At 44.5% G+C, this 20,376-nt stretch overlaps 1 protein-coding gene across 4 annotated transcripts in view; it reads right to left on the reverse strand.

Moving 5' to 3' along the window:
• Positions 1 to 4,953: 4,953 nt before the first annotated feature.
• The window catches only part of LOC108922483 (acyl-coenzyme A thioesterase 4-like), a 29,899-nt gene continuing 14,476 nt past the window's right edge, over positions 4,954 to 20,376 (reverse strand). For 3 of the 4 annotated variants that reach the window (XM_029247597.1, XM_029247598.1, XM_029247596.1), the window contains exons 10-11: positions 18,805 to 18,943; positions 17,733 to 18,018 (exon numbers count right to left, since the gene is read on the reverse strand). In XM_029247597.1, coding sequence (XP_029103430.1) covers positions 17,888 to 18,018; positions 18,805 to 18,943 — 270 coding nt within the window. In that variant the 3' untranslated portion in view covers positions 17,733 to 17,887. Of the gene's footprint in view, positions 6,154 to 17,732; positions 18,019 to 18,804; positions 18,944 to 20,376 lie in introns of those variants that run through there. The other variant, XM_029247599.1, reaches the window with a different exon arrangement.

Below are 20,376 nucleotides of genomic sequence, written 5' to 3' on the forward strand. Positions count from 1 at the left end.
TGGTTCTCAGTCGGAAAAAGGTGGATTGCTCCCTCCGGGTTAGGGGGGAGTTGCTCCCTCAAGTGGAGGAGTTTAAGTATCTCGGGGTCTTGTTCACGAGTGAGGGAAAAATGGAGCGGCAGGTTGACAGACGGATCGGTGCGGCGTCCGCAATAATGCGGTCATTGTACCGGTCTGTTGTGGTGAAGAGGGAGCTGAGTCGTAAGGCGAAGATCTCAATTTACCGGTCAATCTACGTTCCTACCCTCACCTATGGTCATGAACTCTGGATCATGACTGAAAGAATGAGATCGCGGATACAAGCGGCAGAAATGAGTTTCCTCCGCAGAGTGGCTGGGAGCACCCTTAGGGATAGGGTGAGGAGCTCAGTCACCCGGGAGGAGCTCGGAGTAGAGCCGCTGCTCCTCCGCATCGAGAGGAGCCAGTTGAGGTGGCTCGGGCATCTGTTCCGGATGCCTCCTGGACGCCTCCCTGGGGAGGTGTTCCGGGCTTGTCCCACTGGGAGGAGGCCTCGGGGCAGACCCAGGACATGTTGGAGAGACTATGTCTCCCGGCTGGCCTGGGAACGCCTTAGGGTTCCCCCAGAGGAACTGGAGGAGGTGTGCGGGGAGAGGGAAGTCTGGAGGACTCTGCTCGGACTGCTGCCCCCGCGAGCCGGCCCCGGATAAAAGCGGAGGAAGATGGATGGATGGATGGATGGATGAAACAAAAGTGTCTTTTTCGGAAAAAGCAGCACCAAACACTCGACACGGAAAACAAAAGCATGCATCGCGCTCTACAGAAAATTCAAGCCAGGGTCGTGACTGATACCAAGCGGCCGAAAAGCATCTCTCCCTCCCTCCAAAAAGAGCTCAGGGATATGATTTCAGAACTGGCTGATGAGGATTTGCCCTTTTTTAAATTGTTTGGGACAGAATTACTGCATTTTTGAGCGGGTGTAATTGTGATTTTTGACACCATCGGAAGCTGCTGATGAACTTGACTCTTCTATTTCTCCGACCTCATTGCCACAAATCATTGGATGAGGTGGTAGTTGTGTCCTGCTGAGCTAAAGTGGTTTTCTATTGTCCTTTCGGAACAAGAAATCTGTACATGTTGTGTTGTCTTAGGCTATTAAAGTGTGTAGTAGTAATAAAGTTCACTAATAATTCTAATACAATTCACTGGCTGTTTCTACCATTGCTTCATAATTCAGCATGTCCGTTAACCTCGAAGGTAGTGAAGTGAATGAGGCTAAGGCTATTCGACAGCCAAAATAAAAAAAAAAAGAAAAAAAAGGAAAGAAAAAAGAAAATCTCTGGAGCTGAACTGAATATCGCACCAATTTCGTGATTGGATGTGGGGCCAGGGTGGGCCAAGCTTCTGATTGTGTGGGCCTGGCCTGGGTGAGTAGTGCTCTGGGTTCGGATGGGGCGAAAAAGGATACACAAACAGCATTCATTATAATGTTTTGTTAGAACACCGGCACTCAGAGGAATAATGCTCTTGCTTTGACAATCTCTTTCCTTTAAGGACCTACACTTGAAACCAGCCTGCTTAGCACCTCCTCACTGGCAAACACAGTCACTCCCTCATTTTCCCCCAAAGTTACCCTAGTGGTTGCACACTTACTTACATTTTTCCCATGATCCAGCTATTTACAATAAGTAGGTTTCCTGCTCAAACTTGCAGTAATGTGGGTCATTACAGTATTATACATATATACTAAAAAATAATTATGATTTATTACAAAAGCAAATGCCATTTCCAGCTGTGGTGAAACATTGTTATGGCATGGTTTGCGGGCATGTGTGTCTCTCTCTCTCTTTCTTCACAGGTGATACTGGGAAAATTAATTGCAATTGTAAATAGTTCATTGTGAAACAGCAACTGCTGGAAGGGGTGAGTGTCATTTTCTTTTGTACCAGTTTTCTTCTTTACTTAGGAGTCAGATATGGATGAAATTTTAAATTGTGCTATTTGTGCTATATTGTGTTGTGAGCCAGCACTGTCCTAAGAGTATTGTGTAGTGGAAAAGTACTGAGGACAACAAGTTTGCACAAGAGAACATTATGTCCTGCACAAGGACTGTTGACTGTTCTGTACGCAAGGGATAAGGCAAATACCAGAGTGGAAAAGTACGGGGAAAAGTATGGAGAAAACACAAGCGCGCGCGCGCACGCACACACACACACACACACACATACACACACACACATACATACATACAGTGTCATGTTCATATAGAGCCTTTTGCAGTGTTTCACTGTTCTCGTGTGACCTTATAACCTGGACAATGGCACAGAATCCTTGCCGTAATACAGATGCTGCTGTAGGAACTCCAGAATTTTCCTCCATGACTGCTCCTGAGCATCAGCATGTGGTTTAGACTGGCCGCCCCACAGCATCATCACTGCATGTCGATCAAAATTTACTTTAGTCTCTTTAAACAGACATCATAGTTTGCTATCACCTCCTTATTAACATTAAAGATTTCTGTTGCTACTCATTGACTGTAGTACTTACATACTATGTGGATTTATGAAGCAGACCATGTATACATGTCTAACATTCCATTAGCTTAACAGGGTAATGCTACACATTGTGACAAAAATACTCTCTTTCTGCTGGTCATTAATTTGATCTATCATATGATTTACTGTCTAGGCTGCTGTCCATAAAGAAGATGCTGGTATGACAGTGTGGAGTGTAGGGCATGTCAATCCGATGGCCAGTTTCGGGGTAGCGGAGTACAATCAAGAAATGACTGTTCCTAGCTTTCTCCATCATCATGTGCATCATGACATGGAATGTTTTTGGGTCATCAGCCATCATCTAATATTTGATAGGGGCATCTGAGTGAACAAATAACTATTGAAAACTTGCTTTCTGTGTATTTTTATATACTGTCTGCAAATAGTAAAGGCTTCTCTTGCCTTAGCTAAGTTCGGTGCTCATAACTCCTCAATCAGAAAGACAATGGGCAAAAAATAGCCTTCATGGGAAAGTACGTACACACACACACACACACACACACACACACACACAATTTCAGAACCGCTTGTCCCACACAGGGTCACAGGGAACCGGAGCCTACCCGGTAACACAGGGCGTAAGGCCGGAGAGGGCACACCCAGGACGGGACGCCAGTCCGCCGCAAGGCACCCCAAGCAGGACTCGAACCCCAGACCCACTGGAGAGCAGGACCCGGTCCAACCCACTGCGCCACTGCACCCCCCTCATAGGAAAGTAGCAAAGCAGAAACCACTGTTAACCAAGAAGAACAAGAAATTTGTCTCTCACTCACCAGGGAACACCTGGATGATCCCCAAACCTTTTGGGAGTATATTCTATGGACAAATGAGTCAAAAGTGGAACATTTTGGATGAGATAGGTCCCATTATGTTTAACATGCAGCAAACACAGCATTCCATAGAAAGATCATCCCAACAGTCAGACATGGTGGTAGCAGTGTGATGGTGTGGGCACGCTTTGTCTTAGAAACTGGTTGACTTGCCATCAGTGAAGGAACTGTGAATTCTACTCAGTGTCAGAAAATTTGTATCCAGAATGTCTAATCACTCATCTGTGAGCTATAATGCAAATAATAATCCAAAACACAAAAGTAAAGTCACATCAGATTGGCTGAAAAAACAGCAAGATGAAAGTTTTGGAGTGACTTGGTGAAAGTCCAGACCTAAACCAAATACAGATGCTGCAGCAGGACCTGGAATGAGCAGTTCATTCTCAAAAAGCTACCAGTCCATCTGAATTAAAACAGTACGGAAATGAACAGTGAGCTGATGACATAGTGGTTACAGGTATTATCTCTGAACCCAGAGGATGTAGGGTTAAATCCTACCTCCAGCTGTAGTATTCTTGCACTAGATACTTGCTCCAGTACAACTGCCCAGCTAAATAAGTAAATCTTTGTAAGTAGCTTAACATTGCGTGTCTTTGGAGAAATTCCTCAGCTAAATGAACAAACTGACTGACCCTTTCATCCCATAAACATGAATTGCATTCCTCATCTTGGCATTGATCTCTAGCACACAGGAACACCAGATACAAGTAGTAATCATCATGCGTGCGAGTTGAATGATAGCAGTCCTGCGCTATACTGTTTCTGTTCTGAGCACATTATTTTGCCAGCTGATGCCTGGATGTGGAAATGCAGGTTTCTTTAGCTCTGCAAGAGATGGAAATTTTTAGAACGTAGAACAGGGAATAAAATGCCCTTAAAATGAACAAATAAATGGGAAATACTGATATCTTTGAAAATTTGTTACTCTAATGTTACGCACGGCAGCAGTGTACTTACGTAATACAATGCAGTTATACACAAATTTGCCTTTCTCCCTAAAAAGAACTCAGGATTCAGTCAGGCAACCTTGTGTAACAGCAATGAAGGCAGAGCTTTAATAGCTTATGTGTTTCATTTGTTTGAAGGTGCAGACAAGGCACATTGATGTTTGATGTTTGTTTTTTTTTTTAATTTTTTTAATTGAACTTTGTTGATATGGTCTTGATTTTCAAGTATATTGAGTTGTGCGGTAGTGTTGTGGTTGTTTTGTTTGCAAATGTTGAATTGTGTGCTTGTAAAGTGCTTCAATTTTTAATTGGCGTTAGTAAAAGAAAGGAAAAATGAAGATGTGATGCATTTTGAAGTGATCTCTCCCAGAGAATGTAAATTTATTCATAATATCTGTTTTTCTCTTCATGTTTGAAATAATGGCATTCAAACAAATAGAAGCATCTACACACCATGAACAATATGAACACATAGTAATGCATTAACTGGTATAGTGAAAAAGAATAAAAACATTGAGAACGAGTCACTATACTGCAGGATAACATTTCCACAACTAGTGGCCATCTCCTGCCATAAGGGACAATAAGTGACAGGGACCTGTTCAGGTGGGAAGCAATTTGCAATATCATTTGAGTGTCTAGTGCAATTTTTCCCTGGAGAAACTTACCACACTGGTAGTTATAGAGCCCTGTATACGAGCGTGATGCTGATTAATTTCTAAGTTAAAGATGAGATGGTGATTATTTTGTTTTACTGAGCACCAACCTCTGTTCACCATGAGACAGAGAAGGTGTTGTTACACTTGTGGCTTTGGCTCCTTTTTGAAAGGACCTAGAGGTGTTCATATCACAGCCGCCACCACCACTGGTGACAATGAACTGGCCCACATCCTGAACTGTCCCAGGAATTATTTTTTTCTTTTTATTTTTCCCGCTTTTCTCCTCTGTCCCTGGAAAGAAATTTAGTTTGACCCCGCATGATTGCTGGTTAAGATGTGGGCACCACCAAATGATGCAACTATGTAATAGATGAAGTAGCACTAATTAAATCGTGGTGAGTGACCTTGTCACGTCTCCGTCAACCAGCGCATCGGTTCACCAAGTTAGACCTCCAAAGCGCGTACAACTTGATCAGGATCCGCAAGGGGGACAAATGAAAGACGGCGTTTTCCACCACTCTAGGTCATTATGAGCATCGGGTTATACCGTTTGGTTTAGTGAATGCCCCCTCGGTTAGTGTGGCGGACGGTCCGGAATCACCTGCTCCACGGTGCCGAAAGGTACAAACATCAAGCAGACCAACACAGGCGTACCCTTTCCTTCGCGCCTGGGCAAAGAGTGTGGCTGTCCACCCGGGACCTTCATCTCAAGACCCCTTCTAAGAAACTTGGGACCCGGTACAACGGCCCATTCGAGGTTTTGCGCTGAGTGACTCCAGTTACCTACCGCCTTCAGTTACCCCCGGATCTCCGGGTACATCCTACATTTCATCTATCTCTCCTAAAGCCTGTAGGGGTGTCCCTCCGCCAACCGCCGGTCGACCCAGCTCGGTCCCCTCCTTTACCAATTGATGGGGATCGAACGTACACAGTCCGGGCCCTGTTGGACTCTTGCAGGCGGCGGGGTGGGCTACAATACCTCGTCGACTGGGAGGGATACGGACCGGAGGAGCGATCCTGGGTTGCAGCATCGGACATTCTGGACCCCGCACTCATCTCTGACTTCCACAGGGATCATCCTGAGCGTCTGGCCCCTTTGCCCCAGGGGGCGGCCGTCATCCCGGCCTGAGGCGTCCAGAGCCGCCCGTTGGGGGGGTACTGTCACGTCTCCGTCAACCAGTGCATCGGCGACACCTGCTGTTCCCTGATGGAAACGGAGATTAAAAAGGGACGCTGAGGAGGAGACAATGTGGAACCTTGTTCAGCAACTCCTCTTTCAGTCCGCTTGGGTTACGTGTTACTCCTTCCAATCTCGACCTTTGCCTGTGTGCTCTTTGACGCCGATTCTCGCCTTGTCCACTGAACTCTGTTCGCTGATTGCCTGACCATTGCCTGTCCCACGACCACTCTCTTGAATTACGTCTGTCTGTTATAATAAACGTCGCTTTGAAGAACTCTGCATTTGAGTCCGTCACCGTGTGGAACGAAACCATGACAGACCTGTCTCTGATACAGTCAATCTGTAAACTTTCCGATGACACCTTTGCCACAGGCTCTGTGCTGTACAATCACACATGAAATGTGCAGCCTGAAGGTATTCTTTGTTGCGCCCTTTCTGCTTCCTAGCAGCAAATCTTGATAAAATGCACACATTTGCCAGCAAAAGCAATGAAAGAACTGAACATTTTATTTTATACTACTGCATGTTTATGTATTACTGCAACATCTCTATAGGGATGTAGAAGTGTGGAACTCAGGTGCAGTGTGAAAATATGAGTGTACATGGTAAAGATGATGCCATGTCTATTACCATCTACCTTCCTCTGATTTATCTGGACAAAAAGGACAACTATGTAAGGATGCTGCTCATTGACTTCAGTTCAGCATTCAACACAATCATCCCTCCAAAACCGATAACTAAGCTGAGCCTGACCACCTCCCTCTGCAAACTGGATCTTCGACTTTTTGACTGGGAGACCGCAGTCCATCAGGATCGGCAACTCCACCTCCAGCACCACCACACTGAACACTGGCTCTCCCCAGGGCTGTGTGCTCAGTCCACTGCTGTTTACCCTACTGACTCTTGACTGTGCTACAAAGTACAGTTCAAATCATATCATCAAGTCTGCTGAGGACATTACAGTTGTGGGCCTTATCAGCAACAATGATGAGTCAGCATACAGAGAGGAGGTGAACCAGCTTACAGAATGGTGTAAAGACAACAATTTATCTCTTAATGTTGATAAGACTAAAGAGATTATTGTTGACTTCAGCAGGACCCGAGTAGACCACTCACCACTGCACATCACCGGAACAGCTATGGAGAGAGTCAAAAGCTCCAAGTTTCTTGGTGTGCACATAATGAAAGGTATTTTAAAGCTGTGGCCCACTCCAGAAGTTTGCTCTGTAAATATGTGAATGACTGAAGTGTTACATTTTTTCCACTAGAAAAAAACAAGAACCTTTTATAGCAGACCTGTGCTGTGTGCTGAAACAGTTAGTTAAACAGGGAAATCAACTCAGAATTTTCATGCCCCCAGTCGCGTGCCCGACAACTGCACCTGTGGGAGATTCAGAAGGCAGGGTTTAAAGAGGCTGCCTGGAAGCACCTGACTGTGGAACCTCCACTAGAGAAGCTGTAGTTCACTGCTAGTGTGCTTTCCCTGGTTGCCTTCCTGATCCCTTCTCCCGACCCTCTCTGTGCACCTGTGTTCGCTTCATCCTATATCCTAAGCAAGGATGGGGTGGCCATGGACCCCGAGAAGGTTCGAGCGGTCTCTGAATGGCCATGGCTGAGAAACGTGAAGGCTCTACATCAATTCCTGGGCTTCTGCAACCTCTATAGGAGGTTCATAAGAGGATTCAGCTCCATCGCCGTCCCCCTCATGGCCGTCATCTGCTAGTAAGGAGACCCGTCTGGCTTGGACCTAGCACGCCTTCCAGGAGGCGAAAGATCGGTTCATGATGGCCCCTGTCCTCATGCACTCGGACCACACGTTGCCCTTTGTGGTGGAAGTGGACGCGTCCCTGGTGGGGATGGAGGCCGTGTTGTCCCAAAGGCAGGGTGATCGCCCAAAGCTCTATTCTTATGCAGATTTCTCATGGGAGCTGTCCCAGGCTGAACGGAAATACGACACTGGAAACCGGGAGTTCTTGGCAATAAAATTAGCCTTGGAGGAGTGGTGGCATTGGTTGGAGGGGGCCGCGCACCCTTTCCTGGTGTTAACCGACCATTGCAACCCATAATATCTCCAGAGGGCACGCAGGCTAAACCCTTGCCAAACCCAATGGGCCGTATTCTTAACTAGGTTCTAGTTCACAGTATTGTATAGGCCAGGCACCAAGAACACTAAGGCAGATGCCCTTTCATGCATTTATAATAGCGACCTTCCAAGTGAGACCCCCAAGCCAATCCTGCCTAAGAACCGCATTGTTGCTGCTGGAACCGCTGCTGGTGCCCTCTTGCCCCCGGTCACACTTGGCAGTGGACTTCCTGTTGGACCCCCACTTCCGAAGATAAGGCCACAATACTGACCTTAGTTAACTGCTTTTCCAAGGCCTGTGGCCTGATTTCCCCATCCCCACCAAGGCTTCCCACAGCCATGGAAATGGCAGAAGTTCTGTTCCAGCAGGTATTTTGCTTATTCAGCCTACCCGAGGACATCGTATTGGACTGGGGGCCCAAGTGTATATCGCGGGTCTGGAAGGCATTCTGGAGCAAGCTGGGGGTGTTGGTTAGCCTCACCTCCGGATACCACCCCCAGGCAAATGGCCAGGTATCTGCCCTGGACGGAATATGCCCATAATGCCCTGACCCACTCTTCCACAGGTATGTCTCCCTTTCAATTTGTGTTAGGGTACAAGCCCGCTTTGTTCCCCTGCCACCCCAGCCTGAGCAATGTGCCTGCGGTTGATGCCTGGTACCAAGTCAGTGGTGAGCTGTCAAGCAACACCTCCAGCAGAGCACCCACTGGTACAAACAGCAGGTGGATTGACACTGATACACCCGCTGCTTCCTGCTCAGACAGAAAGTGTGGCTGTCCACCCGAGACCTGAAACTACACCTTCCTTCCAGGAAACTCAGCCCACGCTTCATTGGACTTTCCAAGGTCCACCGCAGGGTCACCCCGGTCACCTACAAGCTCCAGTTACCCCAGCGGTTGCAAATCCATCCCACTTTCCATGTGTCCCTGTTCAAGCCTTGTGGGACTTCCGTCCTCCAGGCCTCGATCAATGCCGCGCTCCCTCCACCGGTACAGGTGGACAGAGGTCCTGCCTATACTATATGGGCGCTTCTCGACTCCTAGTGGTGGCGCAGAGGGCTACAGTATCTGGTGGACTGGGAGGGCTATGGGCCGGAGGAACAGTGTTGGGTGTCTGTCTTTGTCACTGATTTCCACAGAGACCACCTGGACTGGTCCCAGGGGGGTGTCCAGGACAGCAGGAGCCACCAGGTGGAGGGGTACTGTCACGTCCAACAACTGCACCTATGGGAGATTCAGGAGGCAGGGTATAAAGAGGCTGCCTGGAAGCACCTGACTGTGGAACCTCAACTAAAGAAGCCACAGCTCACTGCTATCGCTCCGAGATCTCTTTTCCTGTTTGCCTTCCCGCTCCCGTCTCCCTTCCCTCTATGTGCTCCTGCATTTGGTTCATCTGGCTCTTCGACCCTTTGCTCTACGATCATGACTCCGGCTCTTCTGTGCTCCCCTGTATGAGCACATGATAAAGATCGACCAATCCTTGCCTGCCCCTGAACATGTTCTTTCTCTGCCCCTTATCGGAAATAAAGCACCTGCACTTGAGTCTGTGGGCTTGGTTTCCTGGGTTCAACAATGACAACAATGGAGATGATTCTGTAGGCTTACAAATGGACCACAAACAGGCAAATAATGGCTGGTACAGCAGCAGCGAACAGATCGGCATCTCAGAACACATTTGCACTCCAGTCAACTAAAGAAGCTGAACTGACTCCAACAACCATTCAGTTACCAATTCCACGTAAGTTATGAGTGGAAAAATTGCCTGCTGTGGCACACCCAGGCTAGGGGAGTGGGGGATAGTTAGGAGTAGTGATTTTACCCCACCTGTCACTAATAATTGGCCCTATTTAACCCCGTCTTCACAAACAGTAGGAGAGAGTGACTCGGGAGTTCCAGACGGACACGGGACCTGAGAGCCTGAGGAAACACAACCCCAGACCTTGAAGTTTCAAAGCCTGCACCAAGAGCACAGAATGGCACAAACATGAGAGAGCACTCCTTCCCCTGTGCACAATTTCCCCTTCATTGATGTGCCGTACTTGTAAATAAAGACAAATCCTCACCCACTGAATGTGTCCTGCATGTTTGTGCCACACCCATTTATTTTTAATTATTGACGATGGCAAAATCAAGGTTTGTTTTAAACAGCTGGACTCTGTAGACCTGTCCTGCCTGTTATCAGTGGTAAGAACCTATTGTCTCATTGAGGGAATGACAGCTGTGATCAAGAGAGGATTGTATTTAGCCTCGACAATGTATCTATTGTTTGGTGACCCGGTGTCATTGCTCACTCATGTCCTGTGTTCCTGGACGTAGGATAGAGGTGGGTGATTCCCTTTTCATAATGCATTCACCCAACACACGCACATGCACCCACACACACAAAATGTTTTCACTTTTGATATAACTGATCACCTACAACTGAGTAAGACATTTCTTAGTAAATGATGTCATATCACTTACTGTAAGGGTTTTTAGCCCAAGCTGATTTCTGTAAAAACTGCCAAAATGGTCACGTATGGAACACACACACATTTTCAGAACCGTTTGTCCCATACGGGGTTGCGGAGCCAACCCGGGGTGGAAGGCCGGAGGGGGAGGGGACACACCCAGGACGGGACGCCAGTCCATCACAAGGCACCCCAAGCAGGACTCGAACCCCAGACCCACGGGAGAGCAGGACTATGGTCCAACCCACTGCGCCACCACACTCACATATGGAACATTGCATTAATTTTTACTTTTATTAATTTATCTGATGCTTTTCTCCAAAGCAACTACCCGTATATGCAGCTGAGTAATTTTCACAGGAGCAATTTAAGATACACACCTTGCTTGAGGATATTACAGCTGGAGGTTGGATTTGAACCTGTAACTTTCTGGAACTTAACTCAGTATTACATTTTTGGGGGGACAGTACATTGAAAGTACAGTAAGAACATGGGGACAGCTGGCAGCGTGGTTGTTAGAGCTGTTGCTTTTGGATCCGCAGGTTGCAATTCCACCTCCAGCTGTAGTACCCTTGAGCAAGGTACTTTCCGCAAATTGCTCCAGTAAAATTACCCAGCTGTTTAAATGGTTAAATAATCGTAGGTAGCTTAACACTGTAAGTTGTATCGGAAGAAAATGTCAGCTAAATGAATACATGTCAGTGTAAGAATTCATTCTGCTCCTGACTGACTTGCTTCTGTGCGGAGTGCCAGTGCGTCCAGAAGATGGCACAGTTTACAAGATACCAAGTGTGACAGAAGAGCAAACAGCAGCTGTGTATAACATACGATCATTCTTACATTTAAATTTCTGTATTTATTCAGCTAGAAAATGCATTTCTCCAAAGTGCACAAAAATTGCTTTCAATAACAGGCAAATTGCTTTAGTTGCAGACACGTAATTATGAAAGTTCAATTTGTTTGTATGATACCATCATTTGTCTGGCATGTATTGTTTAAGTAGCTTAATAGAAAAGTGTGAATCAGAAAACAAATGTAGATATAATTATGGAATATAGGAATATAGTGTGGTAAAAAAATTAAGAAGCTGTCAGGGAATTGCAAAAGAAATGGGGTTTGAATCCTGGGAGGTTTTCAGCAGTTGTGAGGGAAAGGGGGAGCTCATTCCACCAACACAGTGCCAAAACTGAGATTTGAGGGAGTTTATATTTCGGTTCCTCATGAGCTGGTCCACCAAGTGGCCAGAGGTGAAGGACTGCAAGGATCTTGCTGGGGTGTAGGGAATGATCAGGTCCTGTAGGTATCAGGGTGCACATACCTTGACATATTGTGGGCTCTATCCAAAATCTTGAACCTGACACACGCAGCTACAAGAAACCAGCAGAGGGAGAGATACAGGGGAACACTTGGGCAGGTCAAACACAACTTGCACCAACACTCTGAAACAGCTGGAGAAGCTTATGTTTACATTTATTCATTTAGCTGACACTTTTTTCCAAAGCAACATACAATGTTAAACTACACACACATTTTCAGAACCGCTTGTCCCTTACGGGGTCACGGGGAACCGGAGCCTACCCGGCAACACAGGGCGTAAGGCCGGAGGGGGAAGGGGACACACCCAGGACGGGACGCCAGTCCGCCGCAAGGCACCCCAAGCGGGACTTGAACCCCAGACCCACCGGAGAGCAGGACTGCAGTCCAACCCACTGCGCCACCGCACCCCCTTCTCCAATGTTAAACTACTTAAAGTTATTTACCCACTTACACAGCTGGGCAATTTTACTGGCACAATTTCAGGTAAGTACCTTGCTTAAGGGTACTGTAGCTGGAAATGGGATTCCAACTTATAACTTTTGGACCCAACAGCAACAGCTCTAACCACTATGCTACCACCTGTTCTGAATGGTGTCAAGGTCTCCTAAGCCAGAATCAAACCAGCAACTAAGGACGTCAGCTGTGCGTTTTCTCCTGCACCAACTGAGCTATCGAAGGCTCTTAATAGTGGAGGCTGGCAGACCAGGCAGGAGGGAGATATGGAAATCCAGGAGAGCTATCAATACAGAGTAGATGTAGAGCAAGATACAGGGATATGTGCTATGAGATAAGGTCAGATCCTATAAATGATATACACGAGGTATGTTGTATAGGATTTACCTGCGTTTACAGTTATTCATTTAGCAGACGTTTTTCTCCAAAGCAAAGTATAACTCAGTGTAATGGAGAGCATATGGATGGGTTATGGCTCAAATGGGCTGGGAGAAGAAGAGATTTCAGTGAGTTGTTATTCAAAGGCTTTTGACTGATAAAGAGAAAGAAATGAGTAAGTTGTCCAATTTGAAAAGAGCTTCTGACAGGTAGGGGGACCTGGTGGGAGATGGAGGATCTCAGTCCTCAGAAAATCTAAAGGAGTTGCAGATGTTGATCAGTCATCTAGGTGGAGATGTTATTACTTCTATTTAAATTTCTGGTTTAAATGACTTCGGATATTCCTTTCTGTTCTATATATTTTCGTATTTTCTATTGATGTGTGGAGGAGAAATGCATGAAATATAAAGAACTATCTGTTCATTTAACAATAAATGATGTGTAATGGGGGCGGTGTGGTGGTGCTGTGGTGTAGTGGGTTTGGCCAGGTCCTTCTCTCCCATGGGTTTGGGGTTTGAATCCTGCTTGGGGTGCCTTGTGGTGGACTGGCGTGTTGTCCTGGGTGTATCCCCTGCCCCTTCAGCCTTGCGCCCCATGTTGCTCGGTTAGGCTCCGGCTCCCCGCGACCCCGCATAGGACAAGCGGTTTCAGAAAATGTGTGTGTAATGACGTTTTTAATAGCAGTGCTTTCTCTGTTTAAAAAGAAAAACAACACAATACAATTGTTTGTCACCACCACAGACTTATATAACTTTTTCATGGTAAATTATAATCTTTGCTGGCATTTTGACAAACCATTTCAGGTGTCAGCATCCCTATGCAAATAATTCATACAAAACTTCTAACAAAATTATACAGCATCATTGCAATAATCCTGTAAGAAAATTGCAATGAGATTTCAATTACAATTTTTATGGCATACAAAACACCTTTATTATATATACGGTATATATATGCTATGTTTCATTATATTTATGCTATTTTATATATAGCAATGTTTACGAATAAGGAATAAGATTAGTGTTTCTGCTTTATTCTGAAAAGATTTATTCACCTTTAACATATTCTTTATCTTTTTTTGTGCTGTAACATGCCATGAAACTGAAATCTTGTGCTTTTGGGAAATGATGAGTTACCGTCTTTTAATTCTGGCCTTTGCCTGATTTTAAGTGAAGTCACCATGTACATTGCAGTTGTTTTTTAGAGCACATCGCACAGACGTGGAATAAGTCCAGCTTCAGCTTTAATTTATTGTTTTGATTTTCTGTACAGTCTGTCTTAATGTAAATTGCATTCTGTTTAAATGATCATCCTTTTCATGCTGCCTGACAGTGAGGTATGGGTCCTCCCAGAAGGGAGCACACATCACAGAGGGTGGGAAGCGTGCAGGGCGGAGACATGAGCTCCCCTGTTAAAATCAGCCTTCACACTGAAGTCTGTGTCTCAGGGCTTTGGATGCCAGAACCAAGCGTGGTCATTACAGCCTGAAGACACAGCCAGACTGGACCTGAACAAGACCCACAGCTCAAGTCCCAGCAGGACTTGTGACCCAAGCTGGCTGAGCCCAAGGGCATTTGACAAGATCAGAATCGTTTGGAGGAATCAGTCAGGACCCAGATTTTGCTAAACTGAAGAAAGGGTGAGGATGAAGCCTGTGATGCTGCTGACCCTTGCAATCTGTGGGGTTCTGACCCAAGGAAACCACATTGAAAGGATCCAGGAATGCAATGCACATTGCGCTGAGGTAACATTGTTCTTCTACACCTGTTATCACAGTGTACTGCTGTGCTAAATCCACTGTCTTTTATCTCTTTTGGAGGAATCTGTTGTATAGCTGTGTGGACAGTTTCAAACATCTAATCACCATTATGGTTGTTACTACCTTTATGATTGTGAGTGTAATGGCAGTCAGTCTGCCCCCTGTCAAACACCCATACTCAGGGTATCCAGGAGTGTCATTAATGAGGGTCTGAGGGACTCTCACTGCTGGTATTTAGTACTTTAGCAGAATTTGGAATAGTGATGATACAGCTCCAATGAATAAAAAAACTGTGATTCCATCACACTGTATCCCAAGAAGTATATTTCATATATACTGTATAAACCGCCATCCCTATTTGTGTGAAAAACTGTATTCTTCGTCCTGACCTGGTGCCCTCTTTATTTCCATTTGTAGCTGCAGGTTTTTGGATTAGTGTGAATTTTAAAAGAGCCTCAAACCTGTACTAGTCAGATTTACTGAACTCAGCATGGTACAGATAGCAACTGTGAATGGTAAGCGCTGCCTTAAGTCTCAAATAACAGGAGAAGGTCCAAAAGAATCAAAAAAAAAAAAAAAAAAAATGAATAAGCTGTAGATGATCCAATGGCTTCTACAGCTATCAGTTTTGAGCCTATTGGTGAACTGCTGCTTCTCTATCATCTTGTACCTTTATGTAATACCTCAGGTTTCAAGTTAATGTTCAGAAAAGCCTTCAATTTAGTTGACTGTACCTTGACTGTAGAAGAAAAAAAAAAATTTTTGTAGGAAGGTTATAAGGATTCATCTAACCTGCGTTTTATGCACCTACTTCAGTTATGAACATCAGTGCATCTATTGGAAAGTAACAAACTAGGTTTACTTAAGAATCACATGTCTGGGGCTATGTCTCTTTTTCCTGATGTAATTAAAAAATTTGTATTTTCGCTGAGATGTACGTCGCTTTGGCGAAAAGTATCTGTTAAATGAATAAATGTAAATGAAGATTTGACAAAAGCTGTTTAAGCTGTTGAGACAGAATTGAAAGATTGTGTTTGTCAGTGAAGGCATGTTTTAGACAATCTCCGGTGCAAGGTTGTGGTGGTCTGTGTGTATTCTGTATCCTGGACCCAAACACCAGATGTGATGTCATAAAACTTTTTTTTAAATGAATATCAAAACTACAAAATAAAAACTTTCTTAAAATTAATGAATATAAAAATTGTATAACCACAACCTTCCATTTAATGCCATTGAAAAATTCATCCCATAAGGATGGTCAGTGTTTTTCAGCTTCAGGCCAGTTTCTGCTTTCTTTTTCTTCTTCACCATCAACACATATTTCTATTCTATTCACACTATGTTTCACCGACTGTTGATGACATGTCATTTTTTTTTCTCTGAGCTGTATGTTGCTTTGGAGACAAATGTCTGCTAAAATTAAGAAATGTAAGTGTAATGGACCGAATCAATACAAGCTTAATAAAAAAGACATTTATCATTATGGCTTAGATGAAATAAAAATCGTAGATATAATAATGGTAAATAAAAATTTTTTGTAAAAATTTTTGTTAACTTCATGCCACATTATTAGCTAATTTAAAATTACTAAAATTAAAAATACACACTTTCCACAAACCCATTGTCACATCCCCAGCAGCCAGGACATCAGCAACACCTGCTGTTCCCTGACGGAAGTGGGGATAAAAGGGGATGCAGAACAGACAGGGACTCCGTTTCATTCCGGATTGCGATTCCTGTTACGCCTTCTGATCTTGACCTTTCTCCTGTGTGTTTTGACTGAGATTCTCGCCTCGCCCTGTGTACTCTGATTACTGATCGCCTGACCCTCGCCTGTCCCTCGACTACTCCCTTTGGATTGCGCTTGTCTGCTACAATAAACTTCTCTTTGAAGAACTGTGCACTTGAGTCCGTCCTCTCGGAACGCGAAACCATGACACCCATAGTGAATTCCGATAGTGAACTGACTAATGTCACAAGTGTGCGACGTTTTTCAGCTTGATATTGATCACAGGCACCCAAAGAAAATCCTTACAGCCATGGGGAGAACATATAAAGTCCACACAGACTGAGCTGACTTCAAACAGCTTGAACAATTCAGGCACTGTGAAGGAGCAGCACCAAATGCTGTCCCACCTTGCTACCCCCCACATGTATAATGTGATTGAAAACATAAAGAAATTTTAATTTGCACTTTGCACCATTACATAGTACATGTAAAATGAAGAAATATTCTATGTGGCGTGACTTTCATGTACAAGTAGGTGAACACAATGACTAATTATGATTTTACATTTTGTCATCAATATTAAACGTTTGTTAGTTTGCTGTGTACATGAATTGAGTAACTATCTCAAAGAGCTGTTCATTGTGCAATGAAGACGTTTTGTAGCTGAGACATACAAGATCGAAACTGTATAGCCGTGACAAACTGTATAGACATCACAGAATTGAAAGTTACTGAAAGATAAACAAGCCACTCTGTAAGCAGTTAAACAACTAACAAATTTCACCAAGAAACAAACGAAACCAGTAAGTAATATTTTCCTCTCAGTTTTTAGGTAATATGACAAATGATAAATTGATCATATGATCAAAGACAGATCTTCAGCAGCATAGGACAAGCTTTAAGCTGTAAAACTGGCTTCATGTAGCCGGATTTTAACATGCGTATCATTGATGTTCGTCAAATCCACTGGTATGGGTGTGTACGTGGGGCAGTAAGCCAGAAGATAAGTGACATAGGTGACATAAATGATCAGTTATTCAATTCTTCCCCCAACAGGAACTTTGGTATATACATCGTTGACCTTTATGGGACCAACTTATGGATCTACCTCACAGAAGTAATCTCTGATATGCAAACCACATAATTTGATTTGTAATGTACCTTGGAGGGTTTTCTTTGAGTCATAATACATCACACTTGGTAATAATTGATTTTACACAGTTTATCAGTTGTTCGATACTGATTTGTTTTACCAAACTGAAGGATTGTACTGGAAAAGAGTGATTCAAAAAAGAAATGATGATGGCATAGTATTAGAGCTAATACATTTAGGCTCAAAGCTCACAGATTCAAATCCCACCTCCACCTGTAATACCCTTGAGCAAGGTATTTACTTTAAAAATACTCCAGTAAATTTGTATAAATGGGAAATTAGTTGTAGAGAGCTTAACACTGTAAGCTGTCCTGAAGAAAGGTGTCAGCAAAATGAATTAATGTAAGAAAGCATGCCAATTTGTGTTGCCAATGTGGTGCAACAGTGTCATGTTCATATAGAGCCTTTTGCAGTGTTTCACTGTTCTCGTGTGACCTTATAACCTGGACAATGGTGCAGAATCCTTGCCGTAATACAGATGCTGCTGTAGGAACTCCAGAATTTTCCTCCATGACTGCTCCTGAGCATCAGCATGTGGTTTAGACTGGCCGCCCCACAGCATCATCACTGCATGTCGATCAAAATTTACTTTAGTCTCTTTAAACAGACATCATAGTTTGCCATCACCTCCTTATTAACATTAAAGATTTCTGTCGCTACTCATATTGACTGTACTACTTACATACTATGTGGATTCATGAAGCAAACTATGTATAGATATCTAACATACCATTAGCTTAGCAGGGTAATGCTACACATTGTGACAAAAACAGACTGTGTTCCTATTAATTAATTAGATACAGTACTGTGCAGAAGTTTTAGGCACTTGGTTGGGGAAAAAGCTGTAAAGTGAGAATGCTTCCAAAAATAATGCTCTTAATAAACTTCCTACAAAGCTTAGTAACCATCCATCATCAACAAACGCTCGTCTTGAGCAGGGTCGTGGCGGGCTTGGCCAGCTCCCGCTCTCTGGTGGGTCTGGGGGTTGAGTCCCGCTTGGGGTGCCTTGCGATGGACTGGCGTCCCGTCCTGGGTGTGCCCCTTCCCCTCCAGCCGTGCGCCCCGTGTTGCTGGGTTAGCCTCCAGATCGCTGCAACCCCCACTTAGGATAAGCAGTTTCAGACAGTGTGTGTGTGTGTGTGTACTTTATTCTTTAACGACATACAAAACCCTTACTGTAATACTGTAACTTTTTGCAAAAGGAATGCTTGGAAATCTAAAATATGCTCTTTCCCATTGACACTAATGCAGACAAAATTAAATAACCATCTAAAACAAATTTTTGTGAAACCTCTAAGTTCCTAAAAATTTTGCACAGTACTGTATCTGTTATTAGTTAACATTAACATTTACTGTATAGGCTGCTGTCCAAAAAGAAGATGCTGGCATGACAGTGTGGAGAGTAGGGTGGCTCAATCAGATGGCCAGTTTTGGGGTAGGAAAGTACAGTCAACAAATGACTGTTCCCAGCTTTCTCCATCATCATGTGCATCTGCAAGATGAGGGCCAGAGTTAAGCATCCCTTCACTTCTACATAGACATTATACTGTCAGAAAATTCTATACTGTATACATTGCCAGAAGAAAGAAATTGGCTCCTTTGTGATTTCTTGCATTATTAAAAAGTTTTGATATGGAATGTTTTCAGGTCAGGGGGGTGCGGTGGCGCGGTGGGTTGGACCGGGTCCTGCTCTCCAGTGGGTCTGGGGTTCGAGTCCCGCTTGGGGTGCCTTGCAACAGACTGGTGTCCCGTCCTGGGTGTGTCCCCTCCCCCTCTGGCCTTACGCCCTGTGTTGCCGGGTAGGCTCCGGTTCCCCGCGACCCCTTATGGGATGAGCGGTCTGGAAAATGTGTGTGTGTGTTTTCAGGTCTTCAGCTATCATTTAATATTAGATAAAGGGGACTTGACTGAACAAATAAGTATTGCTGAAAACCTGCGTGTGTGTGCTTGTCTGTGTGAAATTACTGTTTATATTACATTTATTCACGTAGTAGATGCTTTTGTCCAAAGCAACTTACAACAGGTACTATGTAGTGTTACTAGCCCACACACCTTAGGTGACTACATTGCTAGATACACTACTTACAAGGGGTTACTCATCCACGCATTAGTGAAACACACTCACTCCGTGACACTCACACACACTACGGGGGAACCTGAACAGCATGTCTTTGGACTGTGGGAGGAAACCAGAGCACCCAGAGTAAACCCACACAGACACAGACACAGGCAGAACATGCAAACTCCTTACAGACTGAGCAGGGATCAAACCCACATCCACCCAGGCGCTGTGAGACAGCAGCGCTACTCGCTGTGCCACCATGCCGCCCCCGTTTACGGATAAACTTGTTTTACTTGATGAAGAAAATCCAGCAACAACTGGCATTGTATGGAGAAAGTAATTGCCCTTTAGTTAAATCAACCCAGTTAAGTGATAACTAGTCAGGTGACTTAAAACAGCCAAGCTTAAATTCAACCAGCCCTGCTCATGTCATGCCCATGGCTTCCACACTTGCCACTGATCAGAGGGATGGGTATAAAGGCACAATGCCGGCACACCTACTCGTGGCACCTTGTCCAGAGCAACTGTGTTGCCATTGTATCTATGGACAAGTGGCAGCCTTCCTACTGCTCCCTCATTCCTGTCTCTGTGATCCTGACCCTTGCTATTCTTCCTCAACCTTGTCTCGCCCATCAGAACCACGTCTTTCCCCATTTGGTTTGCTCCAAATAAATGCATCCGCATTTGGGTTCCCTGCAACACTGCCTCACCTGAATTGCTCCAGAAAAATTGCTAAGCTGTCTAAATGGGTAAATAATTGTAAGTAGCTTAACATTGCAAGTTTCTTTGGAGAAAAGCATTAACTAAGTGAATAAATAAATGAAACTCCTCTACAGTCATGTAAAAAAACTGACAATGAATTA

This window comes from Scleropages formosus, chromosome 21, assembly GCF_900964775.1.
Source record: "Scleropages formosus chromosome 21, fSclFor1.1, whole genome shotgun sequence".
NCBI classification, from domain to species: Eukaryota; Metazoa; Chordata; class Actinopteri; order Osteoglossiformes; family Osteoglossidae; genus Scleropages; species Scleropages formosus.